General features: G+C 47.4%; 8 protein-coding genes across 8 annotated transcripts; 6 read left to right on the top strand and 2 right to left on the bottom strand. All coding sequences in view use genetic code 12, as the record gives it.

Moving 5' to 3' along the window:
• Positions 1-331: 331 nt before the first annotated feature.
• CXQ87_004393 (Arf family guanine nucleotide exchange factor) lies at positions 332-3,238 on the top strand (the record flags this gene model as incomplete). The annotated part of the gene is made up of 1 exon (XM_025482834.1): positions 332-3,238. The coding sequence occupies one exon, from the start codon at positions 332-334 to the stop codon at positions 3,236-3,238; it is 2,907 nt and encodes a 968-aa protein (XP_025337777.1).
• Positions 3,239-3,788: 550 nt separating this feature from the next.
• PUP3 (proteasome core particle subunit beta 3) lies at positions 3,789-4,457 on the top strand (the record flags this gene model as incomplete). The annotated part of the gene is made up of 2 exons (XM_025482833.1): positions 3,789-3,813; positions 3,862-4,457. The coding sequence occupies 2 exons, from the start codon at positions 3,789-3,791 to the stop codon at positions 4,455-4,457; spliced, it is 621 nt and encodes a 206-aa protein (XP_025337776.1).
• A 541-nt stretch (positions 4,458-4,998) lies between these two features.
• On the bottom strand, positions 4,999-5,298 carry CXQ87_004391 (uncharacterized protein; the record flags this gene model as incomplete). The annotated part of the gene is made up of 1 exon (XM_025482832.1): positions 4,999-5,298. The coding sequence occupies one exon, from the start codon at positions 5,296-5,298 to the stop codon at positions 4,999-5,001; it is 300 nt and encodes a 99-aa protein (XP_025337775.1).
• Positions 5,299-7,150: 1,852 nt separating this feature from the next.
• Positions 7,151-8,350, top strand: PDA1 (pyruvate dehydrogenase (acetyl-transferring) subunit E1 alpha; the record flags this gene model as incomplete). Its single annotated transcript, XM_025482831.1, has 1 exon — positions 7,151-8,350. One exon carries the CDS (start codon positions 7,151-7,153, stop codon positions 8,348-8,350), a length of 1,200 nt encoding a protein of 399 aa, XP_025337774.1.
• A 301-nt stretch (positions 8,351-8,651) lies between these two features.
• Positions 8,652-15,059, top strand: CXQ87_004389 (ATP-dependent RNA helicase; the record flags this gene model as incomplete). Its single annotated transcript, XM_025482830.1, has 2 exons — positions 8,652-14,942; positions 14,973-15,059. The coding sequence occupies 2 exons, from the start codon at positions 8,652-8,654 to the stop codon at positions 15,057-15,059; spliced, it is 6,378 nt and encodes a 2,125-aa protein (XP_025337773.1).
• An 854-nt stretch (positions 15,060-15,913) lies between these two features.
• TRP4 (anthranilate phosphoribosyltransferase) lies at positions 15,914-17,014 on the top strand (the record flags this gene model as incomplete). Its single annotated transcript, XM_025482829.1, has 1 exon — positions 15,914-17,014. The coding sequence occupies one exon, from the start codon at positions 15,914-15,916 to the stop codon at positions 17,012-17,014; it is 1,101 nt and encodes a 366-aa protein (XP_025337772.1).
• An 842-nt stretch (positions 17,015-17,856) lies between these two features.
• CXQ87_004387 (uncharacterized protein) lies at positions 17,857-20,766 on the top strand (the record flags this gene model as incomplete). The annotated part of the gene is made up of 1 exon (XM_025482828.1): positions 17,857-20,766. One exon carries the CDS (start codon positions 17,857-17,859, stop codon positions 20,764-20,766), a length of 2,910 nt encoding a protein of 969 aa, XP_025337771.1.
• Positions 20,767-20,800: 34 nt separating this feature from the next.
• CTA6 (Cta6p) lies at positions 20,801-21,412 on the bottom strand (the record flags this gene model as incomplete). The annotated part of the gene is made up of 1 exon (XM_025482827.1): positions 20,801-21,412. The coding sequence occupies one exon, from the start codon at positions 21,410-21,412 to the stop codon at positions 20,801-20,803; it is 612 nt and encodes a 203-aa protein (XP_025337770.1).
• Positions 21,413-21,519: the final 107 nt, after the last annotated feature.

Below are 21,519 nucleotides of genomic sequence, written 5' to 3'. Positions count from 1 at the left end.
CCTCCAAAAACTTCAGCCTTTCGGGTGGTTGGAGGTTCCTGAGCTGGCTACGCCGCGCGGTTTGGCCGACCACCAGCCCGACGTTTCTCGCCACACACGAGCCTTGGCAAGCTACAAAAAAAATCTACTCCCAAAACCGACCCGGATCTCGGCCTCTTATATAGTGGAATCTCGTAAAAAAGGCCCGGTACCCCGAAATCGGACCCGCACCCGTACACCACACACGCCTTTTCCCACACGCGCGCCGCACTGACACCATCCTGTGTCGTCTACCTGTACCTCGAATCTTCACTGATACCAAAAACTACCACTTCTTTTTCTGCACTTTTCCATGTCACTCACTAAAACTGACCTGCTGGAGACGCTCCACGGGACAGACCGGATCGAAAAAGTCGAAAATCCTGCACCCTGCCCCGAGGAGGAGGAAGGGGAAACCACAAAGACCGACCTGCCCAGGGAAACAACAGTGGAAACGGTGGAAAACGGCTCTTCTGCTGAAAAGAAGGACGCGTTGGTGGTGGTGCTTAACCCCGAGGAGGCCATTTCCGAAAGCTCAGCTTCAGAGGACCCCGACAAGGAGGCCGAGGACGAGCTCAAGGAAATCGCCAAAAAGCTCTATAACGAGGAGTTCGTGCTGATTAAACCGGAAGAGTACACCCAGTTCTTGGCCGCCGACGACAAGGACTCCGCCTCCATCAGGGAGCTCTACATGGACTTGTTCACGTGGAGCCCCAGCTTGGTGAGATCCACAAGAACCTTATGCTCCAAGTTGTACCTCAAGGGCGAGTCCCAGGAGATCGACCGTATTCTCCTGGCCTTCACGAGGCTGTACATCCGCCAGAACCCGGTCAACGTGTTTTGCACCCAGGACTTTGAGAAAATCTACATCATCTTGTACAGCTTGATCTTGCTCAACACCGCCTTGCACAACACCGAGATCAGCAAGAAGAACGCCATCTCCCAGTCCGACTACGTCAGAAACACCTTCTCCACTTTCCTTCAGCTGAACAAGAAGGCCTCTGGCAAGCTCTCCGTGAGACAGAAGATCCTGATCGAGAGAGAGCTCCACCTGTACTATGACGAATTGGCTAGAGCCGAGCTCTACTTGAAGAAGAACAATGACTTGGCGCCCCAGTCGTCGCCTAGACGCCCTGTCAACCAAAACCGTTTTTCTGTGGCCGACACTATCCGCCTGACCTTCTCTGCAAACTCGGGTGAGCTGCCCCAGATCAACGGAGACGATTCTGCGGTTCAGAACGACCTCAGCAGACAGTACTCCAACGTGTCTAACTACTCCACCGACCCAGAACGCAGACAATCCTTGGCACTTCTGAAAGTGCGTTCTGGTGGTTCGACCGTTTCTCACGTTACAGCTACTTCCACCAACGCCGGATTTGGTCAAAACAGCGCCCGCGTGGGTTTTACGCGTGTGTTGCACTCCAACAATACCCCCCGTTCTCATCTCAAGAAAAGGACTTCCTTAGACCACTTGCGCCACTATGGCCACGCAAGTTTGGGCCACAAGAGCTCCAGAACGTCGATAATCAGCAGGCAGTCCAACAACGATGACCAGTTCTCGCTCCTGACCGCCGATCTCCCCACATTGGAAGCCTCTCACAATGAAAAGCAGGAGTTGGAGGACTTTGATGTGGCCAACTTCCAGGACTCTTACGACTTGAAGTTGGAGTTGCAAGGTGCACCATACTTGAAGGAGGGTATTTTGCGGCTCAAAATCATCAACAATGACCAGCTGGATTCCACTGGAAACGGGGATGTCCAACAAGCCTCAAGCGGGTTCCTTCTGAGTGCTTCCTCCATCGCTTCTCGCAAGCTGAGCTTCTTTTCATTCTTTAAAAGCACACCAAAGGAACCTGCTGCTGTGTCTACAACAGTGGGTACCAGTCACAACCACCATGCCTTCACCACCAAGTTCAGCGAGTACTTTGTCGTGGTGTCCAAAGGTGAGCTCAGGCTTTATTCTTTCGATCCCAAGCAGATCAAGAAGCAGCAGCAGAAGTTGAAGAAGTTGCGTAAACACAGCATTGCGTTTGGTGTTGACGTTGAAGACGATGAGGAAGATATTGGTGACGGAAACTGGCTCAAGAACGCTGCTAACATGGGTAATTACAACTTGTGCGCCACCATTGCCCAGCTTGAACGTCTGTCGCTTTCACAATCTTCAGAGAAGATCCAGTGGTCCTTGTCGTTCCCCAAGACGAGCAAGAAGGCCGCCAAGAAGTTCATCTTTGAGGCTGGTACGGTGGAGGTTGCCACTGAGTACGTCAACACATGTAATTTCTGGGCTTCAAAGATTACGGCTGTTCCACCTTTGGAGGAGAGTGTCTCATCGATCGAGTACGGCTGGACCAACATCGACGGGCTCGTGGCCTTGGGCGATGGTTTCAAGAAAACCAAGAACGTACAGAAATGGGAACAACTTCCGAAGGGTGTGTACATCAGCAACTTGTCCACTGCTGATGACGGCGATGATGCTCTGCATGACGGCTTCCTGAAGCAGTTCTTGCTGACGCTCAAGTACTACAATAGCTTGAAGGGCTATTACAACAGCTTCAGCCAGACGAGAACGACCTTCTTGAAGCAGTTCAGAAAGTTTCAAGGCACATCCAACTACAGAATGATCTCGCTGAACTTCGAGAACCGTGCCAACGAATACAAAACCGAACTCATCAAGTACAAGAGCTACATGATCACTCTTGGACACGGACTCAAGCTCAGGTTTGATGCTGTCGAAGACGATGTCTACGAGAAGCTCAAACAGGACATTATGGACGATGAAAAGCTCAAGATTAACAAGGAGAATGACGTTGAAGTGGGCGCAGAGGTTGCAAAGCGCCTTCATGAGCACCAGAAGGCTGAGCTGGAGGTGGTCAAGGTGGCCAAAAAGGAGCTTGAAAAGCTCAGTATGCTCACACCCGAGCTTTATATGATGTTCAGGCGCAAGGACGCTTTGCCTGAGTCTCGAGACGAGAAAGATGCCGAGTACGACGTCTCCACCGGTTTGGAGGATACCTCTGGCACATTGGTGAAGCTGCCCAAGAACTTCAGTCTTGCCGACATCAAGGATCTGGAGAGCAGTCCTATTAATCAGTTGCTCTCGGCGGATGTGAACAGTGGAGCACCAAACGAGGGAGAGTTGAACCAGGCCAAGCGGGAGCTTATTATGAGCTTCAGCACCAACACCATCAAGGAGGAGGACGAGGACGAGACGGTTATTTAGTGTATGAGTATATTATGATAGGGTAAGTGAACAATTTGGAATCGGGGAGTAGGGAATCATTCAAGAAGCAGCTTTAGAAGGACATGTGAATCTATGATGAAGATGGTGGAGTAGAACAGGGAAGAATGTTACTTCTAAATGGTTTGATGTTAAGAATGGCCCAACTTGAATGAATTAGAAGAAAGGTGAGGTATTATACTGACTTTCAAAAAAAAAGTTTAAATCGACGTCCTCAGAATATTAATGTATATTGAGCATTCGTGTATCGGATACATAGTGTACTGAGAAGCAGTTGAATAGATATGTGAACTCACTTTTGACACACAGAGTATATGACATTCCAAGAAGAAACTCATTCTTCAAAATCTTCAAAGATCGAAGCCCCTTTATCATTTTTAATTATTATCCACTTATTCCACCATCAGAGTAAATCACACCAAGCTGATTACATAAGTGCTTACGTAACACGAACACTTCAAAGCACGTGATCGCGCACGTGACCAAACAGGCAACATCAAAGGTGGCGGCGATTATATACTACTACTTAACCATGTCTGACCCCAGTTCCATCAACGGTACGTACTACTAAACCAAATCAAATTCCAAACAATCACTAACCCCAGGTGGCTCCGCCGTCGCCATGGTCGGCAAAGAATGTATAGCAATTGCGTCCGATCTCAGACTAGGAAACCAGTCGCTCGGATTGTCCAATAACTTCGAAAAGGTGTTCCAGTTTGGCGACAAAACCTTCCTTGGTCTCACTGGTCTTGCCACAGACGTGCTCACGCTTAAAGAGGATTTCCGTCTCAAGAACAACTTGTACAAGTTGAGGGAAGAAAGGGAAATTGAGCCCACGACATTGGCCAACTTGGTTTCGCTGTCGTTGTACGAGAAGCGTTTCGGTCCTTTCTTCGTGGGCCCCATTGTTGCTGGATTGGAGCTGAAAACCAACAAGCCGTTCATTTGCGGCTTTGACTTGATTGGCTGTATCGACGCTGCCAAAGACTTTATTGTTTCTGGTACTGCCAGTGACCAGCTCTACGGTATGTGTGAGTCGCTCTACGAGCCGGACTTGGAGCCTGAGGACTTGTTTGAGACCATTTCGCAGGCGCTTTTGAACGCCGTCGACAGAGACGCCTTGTCCGGTTGGGGTGCTGTCGTTTACATTGTCACGAAGGATAAGGTCACCAAGCGTGTGCTCAGGACCCGCCAGGACTAGCCAGGTAATGAATTAGATGGGAAAGAAGTGTAGGCCAAAGGCGTGTAGGTGCTGTTGTGGAGATAATCGAATGGAAGGATAGATGGAGGGTGGGTAAGTGCAACGAAAGTATTCCCTATGTTCCATCGAAATCGGTTTACATCGACCTCTGTTCCATCGACGTCTGTTCCATCGAAATCGGTTCTTTTGAGGAATAAAATGAATAAAGCCGTGAAATGATCGTTTGCATTCTGAAACAGCTGGGACGTCTTATTACTGAAGATATGGGGTGTAAGCAAGAATGACCACTGACTCTGACCGTGAACAAAAGGGCACAAAAGCTATCAAATTTAACAATATGTTATTCTAATTATGTATGTACAAGAAGTAAACCTGAGGTGCCTGGACCTACCAGACCTCACTGAAAAGCAAACAGACAGAGTATGCAAAAATAAACAAGAAGCACTTAACTCAGAAGAAGCTTAAGCTCCATGAATGTAACAAAGGCTTGAGTTTACCAACGAAGACTAAACTTCACCAAATCAGCCATGCAACTCCAAGACTAGTGTCTCTTCAGAGCCTCCATCTCGATGACCTTTTTCAAGTAGCCGTTCTTTCCGTACAACTCCTCTTCACGCTTACGCTGCTGCTCGTGAAAAGCCTTTTGCTTCTCTCTGCTCTGGATGATTCTCTGCTTGGCATCCTCGGTTCTCTGAACATGGAGGCACTTGGTCAACTCATCTTTTTCAAAGTTGCACATGCCCATGGCTTTTTTGAGAAACTCGGCCTTGTGGCACTCCTCCAAGGCGTCCATGAGTTTTTCACAGCTGTCGAAACGGTTTCTGTCCAACTGGGGATGCATTGTGGGAAGAAGGTGTAGGTGAAGATGGGACGATATGGCAGAGAGGAGTCACGTGAAGACCGGGGAAGCTGGAAAAGAGTTTTGAAAAAGCTTTTTGAAAAATCAGTAAGAAAGTTATCAGGTTGGGGAGGTTGGGGTATTTATAGTTTTGGTGGTGCTTTTTTGGTGGTGGTGATGGGATATATGTGTTCTGGTTGGCTGCGAAAAGGCAGTGCTGATAAGTGGTGAGGTGCTGCTATCAGAGAGGTGGAAGGAGGCAGAGAAAAGAGGTTTTAAAAGGAGGGTTTTGAAAATGCGATTTTTTTTCGTTTTCCTTGATTTAATAGAATTTGGGTGGTGAACAGATTTGTGTGGAGGGTGTCTGGATCATGACCTGTCTTCCTCCGTAGTTTCTAGATCACTAAAGATGCTTTATATGTGACTCTGAAGACTCCATACTACTGGAGTAATTTCCTACTTTTTGGCTCAGGCAATTCGACACTTCCGGTTCATCATTTCCGTAGTGCTACCAGGCATCATGGTGAAGACAGGAAGGTAAATGCACTTGTAACTGATACATTTCAGCTTTAACTTCGTTTAATCGTATTTTCATCAACTTCTAAATTCTAGCCTATGGAGCTTCAGCCCATGCAGCTTCAGCCCATGCAGCTTCAGCCCATGCAGCTTCAGCCCATGCAACTTCAGCCTATGAAACTCCTGAGTGGATGTCATCTGCCTTACCGGTGGTCTCTTGTCACATTCGAGAAGGATCAAAAGCACGATATTTCAACGCAATAGTTAATTTTTGAGATTTTTGATTGGGTTAGAAAAACGAAAAAAGCCATCAATTAAGGACTGGACTCAATGTCGTGTGTGGGATGCCCCATGGAGAAAACAAGGCATATTATATCAACTGGTTCATACTAAACGGTCAATACAAATTGGCCCATTTGTGTCTATGCAGACACAATAAAATCGTGACGTCCCTCCTCTATCAAAAGGAAAGCTACATAATGTTTTTGCAAACGGAAGTGTTCAGCCTCTGCTTCTACCTTTCTAAAATCACATAGCACTGGCTACGGAGAAGGCCGAGATTTTATGGATGAATTATAAAAGGGTTTCCTGATGGGATCATATCTTATATCTGGAAATTACCATTCATCATCATTTCAGAAAAAGTGGACCTACCCTCCAATGCTTTGCTACACCATCATGCGTTAACCAGCAACCCAGCAGTGAACCACAAAACCAAAACAACACTTTCAATGCAAATTGCCAAATCCTTTTTTTTTAGAAAAGGGAGATCCAAAAACAAGAAAACTTAAAAATAGACCTTAAAAAATCAAAGAAATCCCCATTCTCCATAACCCATCTTGCCCTGAAAAGACGGAAACGTTGGGGCGGCTTCGCGACTCTTATCAGTGCCCAACAAGGCGATTTTCTCCGAACAGCAAAAGCCAAATTTTCAAATCAAGCTTTCAAAAACCACCAAAAAGCCTCAACATCATAAACAAACCAGTTATTGAAAATCTCTTTTTGCAAAAAATCCCCGTATTCTGAAACCTTCGGAGCGAGAAAGTCCGGTTCGCTTTTCGCAGCCATTGACGGCGCCGTGCAGGACCGGGCCCGGAGCCTGTTTTTGGGCTCGAGGGGTCGTTAAAACGGTGGATTTCGGGGAGGTTTCAATGATTTTTGCACGCATTTGCTCGGCTTAGAGCATGGAATTTACGATTATTTCTCGTGAAACCGCTGGGGCCGCTCAGTGCCAAAAACAGGTTGATCCCGCTGGCGGTCACGTGACCGGAAGTGCAACTCCGGGCAGCGCGGAAAAGGCCATCCCGAGCCAAAAACCACCAAAACCACTTTCCTTCCAATGCTTAGAAGCGCCATTTGCTCCAAAGCGGGCCCAATTAGGGCGGTAGCTGCTTCCAGATCCTTGGCCTCCCAGGCCCTGGACCTCGCGCAAATCCAGCTTCCTGAATCGTCGTTTGAAACTTACAAACTCGACGATGCTCCTTCCTTGACGTTTGAGACGGAGAAGGAAACTCTTTTGAAGATGTACAAGGACATGATCATCATCAGAAGAATGGAGATGGCTGCTGACGCCTTGTACAAGGCCAAGAAGATCAGAGGGTTCTGCCACTTGTCTGTGGGTCAGGAGGCCGTTGCTGTGGGTATTGAGAATGCCATTACTCCCCAGGACACCGTGATCACGTCGTACAGATGTCACGGTTTTGCCTTCACCAGAGGCGCGTCTGTCAAGGAGGTTTTGGGTGAATTGATGGGTAAGCGTTCCGGTGTGTCGTACGGTAAAGGTGGTTCGATGCACATGTTTGCTCCTGGCTTCTACGGTGGTAACGGTATTGTCGGTGCCCAGGTGCCTCTCGGTGCCGGTTTGGCTTTTGCCCACAAGTACAGAGGCGACAAGAACGCCACTTTCACCTTGTACGGTGACGGTGCCGCCAACCAGGGTCAGGTGTTCGAGGCCTACAACATGGCCAAGCTCTGGGACTTGCCATGTATCTTTGCATGCGAGAACAACAAGTACGGTATGGGTACCTCTGCTGCCCGTTCTTCCGCCATGGTCGAATACCACAAGAGAGGCCAGTACATTCCTGGTTTGAAGGTCAACGGTATGGACATCTTGGCCTGCTACCAGGCCTCCAAGTTCGCCAAGGACTGGTGTGCCAACGGTAACGGTCCTTTGGTGATGGAGTTCGAGACCTACAGATACGGTGGTCACTCCATGTCCGACCCTGGTACCACCTACAGAACCAGAGAGGAGGTGCAGCACATGAGATCCAGAAACGACCCCATTGCCGGCTTGAAGGCCGTGCTTTTGGACTTGAACCTTGCCGACGAGGCCGAGATCAAGTCTTACGACAAGGCTGCCAGAAAGTACGTTGACGAGCAGGTTGCTGCTGCCGAGGCTGACGCTCCACCAGAGGCCAAGATGTCCATCTTGTTCGAGGACGTGTACGTGCGTGGCTCTGAGATTCCCGAATTGAGAGGCAGAATCTCCGACGACACCTGGAACTTTGAGAAGGACGACTTCACCAACCACGTCTACTAAGGCGCTAATTCAATGAACCATAGATGAGCGGACCGAGTGTAGTGTAGTTTTGGAGAACCCAGTAGTTTTGAAGAGCTAAGGATGCCAATTGACAATGAAGCATAAAGGAATTCTGATGTCGGATTTTGGCATCTTGGGTCTATAGCATTGCATATTTCGCAGCCATCATGGAATGAATCAAACGGCCAAATCTACATACAACTGGAATAAATTTAAATTCTTGCTAAATTCAATTCCTCAAAAGCCTTCACTAAATCCTCAAATCCCCACTTTCCATAATTCCAGACTTGTATCCACCGAGATGGTCTTCTCATCACGTGCGCTCATCACCATCATCAACACCAACTACTCTTCCAAGGCCATGTCTGAAAACGGAAAAAAAGGAGGCTACCTGCAGAAAGAGCTAGCAGGCGTTGCTCTCCGAGGCCGCAGGACGCTGAACCTGAACGAACCAGACTCGGCGCCGGCTTCTATGGCTGGCCATATCTCCATGAAAGAAATGGGCTCTAGAGCCAGAACCGAGCCAGAAACACGGCCCAGGCCCGCCAATGGCGAGGGAAGTGAAGAGAGAAGCCAAAATAATGGGAACTTCGTCCAAAGAGACCTCAATTTTGAAGATATAGCGTACAAGCCCACGACCGAGGGAAACGCATTGGCTTTTGAAGCTTTCACGGCTGAAATACGACAACATATTCCTGACGAGCCTCACAGCGTGATATTGTCGGCTGCAGACACGGTGCTTGAGTTGTTGAAAGATGAAGACCGGGACCTTCTGGCTAGGAGGAATGAGATTGGTGATCTTCTATCAACCAAGCTTTCAGACGATGAACTACATGCTTTGATCAAAATAGCACATGGCATTACGGATTACGACCAGAAAGAGGAGACAGCCGAAGAAGGAGGAGACCAGGCCTTGGCAATTGAGTTTGAGGAGGAAAACGACCAGGAGACCCATACCAATGTTGTGGTGGAGGAAGAGGTTTCTGAAGAAAAGGAAACCGAGCTTGTTATTCAGGATTCGCTGAATGTGACGATTCAGGGTGGCGAAACGCCGAAATCTGCCGTTTTACCGTTGGAGGACATCAAGCGTGATTTCTTCTACAGTCGAGTTTTTGCACTGGAACCAGAATGGGAACCCGAGGCTGTTCGTGAACAATGCAAGAAAATAACGAAAGTGCTTTTTGACAAGAGCATTCCAGGATCCGATCTCGAAAAAGCCCTTATGGAGGCCACAGACTACAAGCACCTCGATTTGGTCAAAGTATGCATAGACAACCGCTGGAAGATCATGTTTCAGCTACAAGCTCTCGGAGGCGATAAGGAGAAAGCCAAGGCCATACAGGAAATGAAGGAAATGGGGCTCGATCTGCTTCTATCGGAGTTTGGCGTGGCGGTAGAGCAGCCTAAAAAGAGAAGAGCTCTGGACCAGGAAGAACCTGCCAAGAGAACAAAGCAGGAGACGAGAAAACCAAAAATCGTGGATCTTGAAGGTCTTGTTTTCGAGCAAGGTGCTCACCTCATGGCGACTTCCAAGGTCAGTCTTCCTAAGGGCTCGTACCAACAAAACAAGAAGCTCTACGATGTGATTTCTGTTCCTGCTCCAGAAGGACCGCCATCTCTTGAATCCTCCAATGAACAACTTGTGCAAATTTCTGAGCTTCCCGAATGGGCTCAGGCTGCCTTTCCCTCTGCAGAAACACAGTCGTTAAACAGAATCCAGTCGAAAATCTACCCTCAAGCATTCCAAAGCGATGAAAATTTGCTTCTTTGTGCCCCTACAGGTGCTGGTAAAACCAACGTTGCCATGCTCACCTTCCTACGGCTTTTGCTGAATTACCGTGATAGTGAAAGCGGTCGTATAGCGTTGAAGTCTTTCAAAGCGGTGTATGTTGCACCATTGAAGGCTTTGGTTGCTGAACAAACTAGAGAGTTTCAAAGAAGACTCACCTCCCAATTTGGCGTGGTTGTGAACGAATTCACCGGTGATTCTAGCCTTAGCCAGAGAGAAATCGCCGAAACACAGATTCTTTTCACAACGCCAGAAAAGTGGGATGTCGTGACTCGAAAAGCTACTGAATCGCTGTATGCATCTATGGTGAAGCTCTTGATCATTGATGAAATCCATTTGTTGCACGACGATAGAGGTCCAGTGTTGGAGAGTATCATTGTCAGGGCTAAGAGAAACCCCGATATCAGAATTGTTGGACTTTCTGCCACCTTGCCTAATTACGAGGATGTTGCACGTTTTATCGATGTTGATTTGAAAAAGGGCCTTTTTTACTTTGACGCCCTGTACCGTCCTTGTCCCTTGGAGCAGCAGTATGTGGGTATCAAGGAGAAGAAGGCTATCAAAAAGGTGGCTGCCATGAACGAGGCCTGTTTTGATAAATTGAAGGAGAGCATCAAGAACAACCACCAGCTTATCATATTCGTGCACTCAAGAAAGGATACCTTCAAAACCGCCAAGTGGTTGGCTGAAAAGGCCGAGGAGGAGGACATCAAAATCGCTAGCTCAAGTGCTGGAACTCAGGAGATTCTCAAACAAGAGGCTGAAAACGCAAATAACAAAAACTTAAGTCAGGTCCTCTCTTCAGGCTTTGGCATCCATCATGCTGGTCTCAAGAAGGAAGATAGAGGAACTGTGGAAGATCTTTTCGCTCAAGGCCATATAAGAGTTCTTGTATCCACAGCAACTTTGGCCTGGGGTGTCAATTTACCAGCTCACACGGTTGTCATTAAAGGCACAGATACGTATAATCCTGAAAAAGGTGCTTGGGTTCAGCTTCTGCCTCAGGATATTTTACAAATGTTGGGCCGTGCTGGTAGACCTCGTTACGATAAATCTGGTGAAGGTGTGATCATTACAGCTCACGACCAGCTCCAGTACTACATGGCAGTTTTGAACCAGCAGCTTCCTATTGAATCCCAGCTTATGAGCAAATTGGCAGATAATTTGAATGCTGAGATAGTCTTGGGTCAGGTCAAGTCTTTGGAAGATGCGGTGAACTGGCTTGGTCAGACGTACTTGTACATTCGAATGCTCAGATCCCCAAAGCTCTACCAGGTCGGAGCAGACTATGCTGATGATAAGGTCTTGTATTGGAAAAGAGCCGATTTGGTGCACTCGGCTTTCACCATTTTGAACAACCACAAATTGTTAAATTACAATGAGGAGACGGGTGCGGTGGTTCCAACTGAATTGGGAAAGATTGCTGCTGGATTCTACATTGGCCACTCCACGATCTTCATGTACAACAACAAGCTCAAACCGTGGATGTCCGAGATCGACGTTCTTCGAGTTTTTGCATCGTCTGAAGAGTTCAGGTATGTTCCTGTGAGACAAGAGGAAAAGCTTGAGATTGCCAAACTTGCTGAAAAGTGCCCAATTGCTATTAAAGAGGCACCCAACGAGCCATTGGCGAAAATCAACGTTTTGTTGCAAGCCTACATTGCCCATTTGCTGCTTGAGGGATTTGCCTTGATGGCTGACATGATCTACATCACCCAATCGGCAGGCCGTTTGCTTAGAGCTATCCACGAGATTTGCTTGAAGAAAATGTGGGCCTCAGCTTCGCTTGTGACCTTGGAGCTCTGCAAAATTGTTGAAAAACGAACTTGGAACACTAGCTCTCCTTTCAGACAGTACGGCAGTTTGGCACCATTTGAGCTTATCAAGGCCACTGAAGCGTCTCATTTGCCATTTATCAGTTACCTCAATTTGAACGCCGCTGAACTCGCCGAGGCCTTCAATTTCAAAGGACAGAGCCAATTGGCATACAGCTTGCTTCAGAATTTCCCCAAATTGGACATCAAGTGCAATGCTCAGCCAATTTCCCAAGATACCTTGCGTATTCTGGCAGACATCAATCCAAATTGGGAATGGAACAGGACGCTCCATGGCTCCAAGGAGAACTTCTTGATTATCGTCGAAGACGTCAATGGTGAGGTAATTTTGCACAACGATGTTTTGCAGATCAACCAGAAGAATATTCACCGTACCATTGCACTTGACATTTTTGTTCCAATTGCCGATCCGCTTCCACCTAATTTATATTTGACTGCTGTCAGCGAAAAGTGGCTCAATTGTCTGTGGAGACAACCCATAGAGATGTTCCACACCCAGCTTCCTAAAAAGCCACTGTCTGCAACAGAGTTGCTAGATGTTCAGAGCATTCCTACGACTGCCTTGAAAGACGAGAAGTTCACGGACTGCTTTGACTTTTCCCATTTCAATAAGTTTCAATCGCAGGTATTCCATGCCCTCTGGAACTCTGAAAGAAATGTCTTCTTGGGTATGGCCAAAGGAAGTGGAAAAACAACCTGTGCCGAATTGGCTATACTCAACCACTGGAGACAAAACAAGCAGCGTGCTGTGTATTTGCAGCCATCCCAGGAACTTGTGGATGTCAATCTCAAGGTGTGGCAGAAGAAATTTGCCAATTTGACAGATCCTCCAAAGCAGATTGCCAAACTCACTGGAGACCTCACTTCAGACATCAAAATCCAGGCTACTTCCCATTTGGTGCTTGGAACACCCACCCAATTTGATGCTCTTACCAGGCGCTGGCGCCAAAGAAAAGCAGTTACTCAAATTGGATTGGTGGTTGCAGATGACGCTCATTTGGTTTCGAGTGGTGAAAATGGCGGAGCGGCTTATGAAACTGTGCTTTCAAGGATGCGTTTGATGAGTGCCCATTTAAAGCTGGATCTTCGAATTGCCGCTTTGTCACATCCACTTCTCTACGGTAGAGACTTTGGAGAATGGTTGGGCTGTATCAAGCAGGACATCTTCAACTTTGAAGCGTACGAGCGTTTCAAGCCTATCAAGGAGATCAAGGTTGACGGTTACAATGGACCTAATTATACTGTTCTGAACTGGCCGAAGGTTGCAAGCTTTTTGGAGAAAGCAGTGGGCTCCACACTTATTTTTGTGCCCAACCAGAAAATTGCCTTGGAGATTTCCCAAAAGGTCGCTGAGCTCACCACACAGAATGCAGAGATTTCGTCGTACTTGCTGAAAATAAGCGACAAGACAGCAAGAAATCTCGCTGAAAAGGGCGTTGGTATCTTCCACCAGGTCTTATCGCCAAGAGACCAGCTTGTGATGAGTCGTCTATTTTCTGGAGAGCTACTCAGTATCGGTATTGCAACGAAATCATTCGCTAGATACGCTCCTCAGGCTCAAAACATCGTGATTTTCGGCTCCCAAGACGAAGAGATTCACCAGAATACAGACTACTACTTGAATGATATTCTTGAGATGGTGGGCTCAAGCTCAGAAGGCAAGGTCTTAGCGCTAGTGCACGCTCCTCGAGTTACCTACTATTCAAAATTCCTCAGTGTCAGGATGCCGTTGGAGAGTTACTTGTACTCGGATCTTTACGATGCTTTTCTTCACGAAATCTCGGCCAGAACTTTCCACTCCAGACAAGACTGCGTGGACTGGCTCACATACACATTCTTCTACCGCCGTTTGGTGCAGAATCCCAGCTTCTACGGGCTCAAAAATGTGGGTCATGTTGAGGTTTCGGAGTATTTATCTGATCTTGTTGAAAACACCTTGAAGGAATTGACGGATGCCGGATTGATCGAAATGGAAGATGAAGAGGAAGAAGACGAAGACGAAGAAGAGGAAGAAGAGATGTCTCCACTCAATGGCGCCATGATCGCCTCCCACTACAACGTCAGTTTCTTCACCATGAAGCTTTTTAGCGAACTTACCGCCAAATCCAGACTTCGTGATATTGTGGAGGTCGTCACTTCGGCTACAGAGTTTGAGCTGCTTCTTTACAGGCCTGGTGACGAGAAGACCTTGAGCCAGTTGGCTGCAGTGGTTCCATTTAAAATTGGTTCTGACGTTGTCTTGGAATCGCCTCAAACCAAGGCTTTCTTGCTTGTTCAGGCTCATTTGTCGAGAATATCTTTACCTGCCGATCTAGCTGAAGACCAGAAACTCATTTTAAAGTCGATCATGAATCTCGTGTTCGCCTGTGTTGACTCTTTGTCGTCTGAAGGCCACCTCAATGCTCTTCAAGCGATGGATCTTTCACAAATGCTTGTTCAGGGTATGTGGAACAGAGAGCTGCCTTTGAAGCAGATTCCTCATATCAACAGCGGTATACTTGAGAGGTGCAAGAAGTACAAGGTCGAAACGGTTTTTGATATCATGTCGTTGGAGGATGATGAAAGAGACGATGTGCTTCAGCTTGAAGACCAGCAGCTTCAGGATGTGGCTGACTTTGTGAATAAGTATCCAAACGTGGATGTGTCGTATGAGCTTGATGTTGAAGAGGGAGTTGTTGCCGGTGAACCCAAGCTGATTTCTGTTACCATTGAGAGAGATGAAGAGTTGGAGGATCTCGATGTTGTTGCTCCACGTTTCCCTAGTCAGAAGCGTGAAGGCTGGTGGGTTGTTATTGGTGACGCTCAATCCAGGCAGCTTTACGGTATCAAGAAGACGATTGTGGCTTTAGAGACACAGGAGGTCAAGATGGATTTCACAGTGCCCGTTGCAGGTCACCATAAGTTGAGTGTTTGGTGTATGTGTGATTCGTACTTGGATGTGGATAAGGAGATGACGTTTGAGGTGGAGGTTGCCCCAGAAGATTAACGAGGCAGCGAGGCAGCTTTGCTGCTACGAGCTACCGAGCTAGTGCAAAAAGGAACTGACGAAGTGCTGGAACAGAACGTTGATAGATTCACCTACTGAGGAGATCTTTGCTGATCGAATTTAGGAGCGAAGACTTCCCTAAAGTAGGACATCAACTTTTTCGGCTTATAAAGTAACCAAGTGCTTTTGCCTAAGAAATTGCTTCAAAAAGTATCAATATAGGTATAGATGCAGAAATGCAATGAAGTGGTGTTGTAGAAGTATTAAAGCTAAATTTTAGTTCAAGTCACCTCAGTAGGGCGGAGTAACGATGACCCCTTTTTACTGCATTCGAAGTGAATTCGCTTGTTAGAATCATGGTCTATCTCCTGCTACTTGGTTCTATTTCTCATCACAAATGCAACACCACATGGATCTGAGATGTCACTTGGGAGTAAATTCTAAAAATCCAGGAAATCAATACAAACGAACTCCAAAAACAAACTGACAAAAGGGCGACCACACTTGGTCTTCGTTGAAAAATTTTCACAAACTACACCCTCCCACATGTGCCTGTGAGAATGAGTCAACGAGGGTCCAAGATGGCCCAATCAAACCATCGCAAAAAAGCCAAAACCAAACAAAAGCTAAAGAAATAGATAGCGCAAAACTCGAGCATTCCAAAAATCTATTTACTTTTTCAAAATTTTGCTTCCACGGCCCTCTAAGAATGGCTGCAAAATACAGCTACCTTTCCACAGTGCAGGAGCACAACACCACCATACCCATCCCATTTCCCTGAATCCCCCAAGAAGCCTCAAACTTTTTCCAGAATCCAAAAACAGAGTCCTCCTCTATCGACTCCCCACCCTGCTTCCATAATTTTCTCCCGGCATTGTCAAAACCACGGACCCTCTCATCACGTGCCGGTATCAACACTTTTGCTGAAAATTGAGTACTACATCAACAACATCATGTCCACAAAACAGGTGCTTACGCCGTACATAAAGCTGCTTTTCCTCGAGCCCCCGAACCTCACTCCAGATGACTTGAGCACCGTGCTCAGATCCATGTTCAGGGGCATCCCGCTGGATATCCAGCTGTCTGCTTTTCTTACTGCCTTGAGAATGAGAGGCCTTGACCACGAGCCTGATTTTATTGCTGCTGCCGTGCTGACGATTCTTGAATTTCTGGATTACATTGAACCTTCGCTGGTAGAAAAAGAGGGCTACATCGATATCGTGGGCACTGGAGGCGATGGACAGAACACCTTTAATGTTTCCACTTCTGCTGCTATTGTGGCTGCTGGAATGGGCCTCAAGGTGTGCAAACACGGCGGCAAGGCGCTGACGTCGGCCTCTGGGTCAGGCGATCTTTTGAAGTGCTTGGGTGTCGATTTGAGCGTGGTGAACAGCAAAACCACCCCATCTATTGTCCAGAAAAGCTCCTTCTGCTACCTTTTCGCTCCTTCCTTCCACCCGGCCATGGGCAAGGTGGCGCCTATTCGTGCCCAGATGGGCATCCCCACGATATTCAACATTTTGGGTCCGCTCATGAACCCGATCCCGCTTCGAGCCAGGATTTTGGGTGTTTACTCTGAGAAACTCGGTGAGCTGTACGCCTTGGCGGCTGCTAAACTCGCCCAAAAGACCCCCTCGCATGAAAGAACCATGGTGGTCTGGGGAGAAGTCGGTCTTGACGAAATCAGCCCTACGGGACTCACCAAGTGCTGGATTATTGATGAAAACGGCAACATCACAAGAACAGTCATTTCGCCCAAAAACTTCAAGCTCCCGGAGCACCCCTTGCTGGCTGTCCGCAGCGGAACTCCCCAGGAAAACGCAGACATTCTTTTACACATCTTGAGGCAGGATACGCCCGAGTACACCTGCAAAACCATAAACCACCCGTTGGTGGACTACATTTTGATGAACGCGGCTGCCGTCGCCGTGGTTGCAGGACTCACAGACTCCTGGGAGGAAGGTGTCAAGTTGGCTGTGGACAGTTTGGTTCTGGGTAAGGCTGCACGTGCTTTGGAGGACTTCAAGGCTGCTCTTGGCGAGGTGCAGCAGTGAGAGCCGGGTAATTCTGAGGACGTGATAAAATAGAGAATAATAGACGTATGCACAGGGGTGGCGGTGTAGGTGGGACAAAAGTTCAAGATGGCTTGAAGATGAAACTTTTCAGTAACGAAGGAGAAGTGACTTTTTTTTTTTTTTGTGAAAAAGGTCTGATTGATATTTTCAAAATTAGATCAATTTCGAACTAGAGCTTTTATCGTAAAATTTTCGGATTTCTGTTGAAAATCAGACTTATAATGGGATGACCTAATTATTAGAGGATAAGATGCTGTCCAATACCATGCAAAAACAGGGAGTCGAATGATCGTCTCATTTTCTTTTTTCAAAAAATGGCACTAGATTTATTCTTATAACCCGAGGAGCCTTTCACATTTTTCAATTTTACCAAATCGAACTTTACTTATTATACAATCGAGGAATCCTATCTGCCATAAATTGATCCCTGATGAGCTCCTCTGAACATACTATGTTGCGATCTCACATCTTCAATTCTACAATTTGATTAAACGCAATTTTTGAAGTTTTCAATTCTTAACCTGAAATCAGATTTTTCATCAATTTCATTTATCTTGGCTGATGTGAATTCCCATATAATTGCACCCATCTACTGGGCCACTTATACACAGGCTTATCAATATTGCTCACGTGACCATGCACGTGACTCCACATACAACCACATCGCGAACCGCGTAACCAAAACACAAACAAATCAAATCACAAATTAAACCTCCATGTTTGCCTCTTCTTTGGTACCGCCAGAGAGGTCTACAAAATGGGAATTCACACCAATAGGGAAAAGGCGGCCACAAGAGCGATCCTCGCCTCCAGAGCCCAGAATGGCCATAAACAGTGACAAAATCTCCAACTCCCAGATCGATACGACTTTTGAAAACACAGACGATACAGAAACCCACCACCTGATGAGGCTGCCGACAGCGGGTGTTTCGTCGGTAAGTTTGCCTAAATCCACACGTTCCGGAGGGCTTTTTGACGGTTTCTTTAAGCAAAAGGACAAAATCGTCGGTGACAATGGCGGCCTGGTTCAGGAAATCACCCTGAGACTCGAGACGCTTCAACAGGAGAACTATAATTTGAAGTTTGAAGTGGCCACGTTGACGAAGTACATGCGTAAAACGCCCGAGGAGCAGAGGAACATGGTTTACGAGAACATGGAGCTCAAGCAGAAGTTGGCTCGCGCTTTGGAAGAGCTCGAGAGACTGGGCACAGACACGAGAGAGGACGGCACTGCCATGGAGGCGATGAAGCTGCTGTATAAGGAGGCAATTGCTGATAAAGACGATCTCATAAGCGATTTGAAGGCACAGCTTGCACAACTACGCCTGGAGCTGAGCAAAAGTCACATCCCCGATGAATTCTACGCCCGACTCGAGTCGTTGCAGAACGACAACCAGCTGCTTCGAAGACAGCTTTCGGACTCAGCCAGCAAACGTGACTACAGTCATAATGAACTCCAAGAGGAGAACAACGAATTGAAGGCTCAGATCCACCAGCTTGAGCTCCAGCAACGGAAAGTGCCACTGGACGCCAATGATCAGATATCAAGTCTAGAAAATGAGTGTAAAGCACTTCAAAGAAAGCTTCGAGAGGCTGTTGACGACTTGAGACTGGTAGAAGGCCAAAAGGAGGCACTTGAAGAGAGACAAAGAGGCACCAAAGCCGAGAGGGAAGCCCTTGAGCAGCGCGTGGATACGTTGGCTCACGAGAAAAAGACACTACAGGACGAGAAGGACTCCTTGGAAGCCGTCATGAGACTGATACGATCCCAGGCGCCAGGCAAAGAGCAAAAAATTGATGAATTGCATGCCGAAATGAGCAAGCTTACTGCCAGTGCCAGTCGGCGCGAGGCCCAGCTCAAAGAGGCCACCACTGAGGCCAGAGATCTCAGAAATCGCTTGCGCAGCTTGGAAGATGATATCCTTGAGAAACAGCACGAGGCGGATCGACTCGCTCGCAAGAACGCACATTTAGAAAAGGAGCTTGCCTCAAACAGTTCGCAAGACAGGTTCCGTGTTTTTGAAAACAACGACAAAACATCCAAGTTGCTTGAAGAGCAAATCGACGAGTTACGAAGGAACGCACAGCATTTGAAAGCCGAGAAGCGTGATCTCGAAGATGTCATTGCAGACTTGGAGGACCGCTTGTCCAAGCGCTCTCACCTGAAGAACGACCAGCAATATGTTATTGACGAGCTCAACGAGAGAGTGGACTTCTACGAGAAGGAGTACAGCAGTCTTGTGGAGGAGAGCGAAAGAAACACCATTAGATTCAATTCGTTGAGAGATGATCTCGAAGCGAAGGAGTTGCAGCTTGAGCAACTTAAGGCTGACTTGAGGCTGGCTCAACGTGAGCTGCTGAGGAATGACTCGATGTACTATGAAATGGAGAAGAAGCGTGCCGAAGAAAAAGTTTATCGTCTTGAGCATCAAATCGAAGCTTTGAGCACGCAAAACAGACAGCTCGAACGGGATGCTGAAGAGTTTAGAAGAAAGTCTGATACCGTTGCCAAAGATAAGGAACGTCTCACTAAGGAGGTTGTTGAATTGGAGACTCGCATGAGGGACAACAAGCTTTCACAGAGCAAGCTCGAAACCACTGTCAGAGATAAGGATGAGATAATAGATGCATTGGAATCTCGTCTCCGTTCCATGAATAGAGATTACAGAGGCAAGAGTTATGTTGAAGAATCGTATGGTGCCAGGGCTGAAATGACATACGAGCTTCAGGCTATCCAGCGCGAGAAGGAACGTCTGGAGCGTGAAAAGGAGCGCCTGGAGCGTGAACTTGAAAGACTTCAGAAGGAGCTTAATGACCAGCAACGTTACTACGAGAACAAGCTCGATGTGTTTAAAGAGAGGGCCAGACTTGATGCTATTCCTGATGACTCTGCAATGGTTGCACTTTTAGAGAACCAGCTTGAGGAAGCCAAGAGGGAGATCAAGCTCTTGGAGCAGAAGCAGAATGAACTGAGAAGGAATGATGTCTCGGCAGCTTTAGATGACTACAGAGAGAGAATTGCTGAATTGGAGAGCAGAAATGCAAACTCGCAAAAGGACAAGTCAAAGCTAAAGGAAGTCATTGACACGTTGGAGACGGAGATGAAGATCTTGGCCTCGGAGAAAACACAGTTGGAAGTTCGAGCGAGGAACTTGGACCTGGAGTTGACAAAGACTACTCGCCATTGCAACAGGCTTGCAAGAAAGGTCAATGATCTTGACACTGCCGAGTTCAAGAGTTCCAGTAAAAACGCCGAAGATGTCTTGAGGGCAAAGAAAGCCAACGCCCAACTTCAAGCCCACATTGACTCTCTCAACAACAAGCTTGCCCAGGCCTCCATTTCCAATCCATTCAGATCCTCTGGTGATAGCCGTCGCAGCGGCACCGAACTGAGACTTCAACTGAATGAGCTCCTTTTCTACAAAGCCAAGCTTTACGAGCTTCAAACCAAGGCGAAAGACCTAGCGCTGGTGCATTCGATGGTGATGTCTTCCTTACGTAATGCCGACGCCGAGTTCCGCAATGAGCTTGCCAAAACGGCTCTTCTTGGTGTGCATCCCGACGTTGAAAAGAGCCCCCACAAGAAGCCCACTTTCAAAGTTGTTGCCCAGTTTGTGTTGGCTGCCGTGAGATTAAGGAAGAGACACGAGAGAGCTGTGGCACGCAAGCAGCAGCTCCTACAGCTACGTGAGGAGATTGAGAAAGATCGTATCACGTTGATGGCCGAATAGGCCCTATTTAATGCCTAATTGATGCTTTTGATGCCTACCGCACTATGCGCCCAATGGGAGTCTGGTACTTGTCCAGCGACATCTGGCGGGTTCTGCCGACCTGCGGCGTGTGCAATGCCGGGTAGTCGCTTGGTTGGCGATGAGGCCCGCTTGTAGAACGCATCCTGACGTTGCTGAAGGTGTGGTTTACTGGGAAGTCAGACGTCACGTTCAGCCAGCTGTCAGAGACGTTGTAGTTGTCCTGGGACAAGACGGAAAACTCAGCGTTGTAGCCGTTGGAAAGGAAGTCTGTCAAACTGTCGTCTCCTACAGCACTATGTAGTGGTTTGAGGATCGTTTGATCCGGTAGTTTTGACGTTTTGGAGTCGCTTCTCAAGTGGTCTGTGCCCAAATCCGTCCAGATCGGCTGGCGAAGCATGTTTTTGTTTTTGTTAACTTTTGAGCTGAAAGTAGCCAGGCTGAGCGGAATGGCTCCGTCTTCTTCTTCTTCCAATAGAAACTGAGGAAAGATGTTCGCCAGAGCCTGAAAAAGCTGGGATGTGTCGATATCGTCAAAAGGCACGTGGTAGTTTCTCCAGTCTTCCATGAATTCCACCTGGTCCGGGTGGGAAAAGTGCACGCTCAGGTACACCAGGTCTTTGGACATGAAAAGGTGTAGTTGAGTGTTGATGTTTTTGTGGCAGTGTGCAGAATGGCTGCAAAGGAGGAGTTGGTGCTGTGATGAAGAGAGACGTAGAAGGCATGAAATTAAAC

Source organism: Candidozyma duobushaemuli (genome assembly GCF_002926085.2).
Source record: "Candidozyma duobushaemuli strain B09383 chromosome Unknown E_B09383, whole genome shotgun sequence".
NCBI lineage: Eukaryota > Fungi > Ascomycota > Pichiomycetes > Serinales > Metschnikowiaceae > Candidozyma > Candidozyma duobushaemuli.
This window is presented reverse-complemented; position numbering and strand designations above follow the sequence as displayed.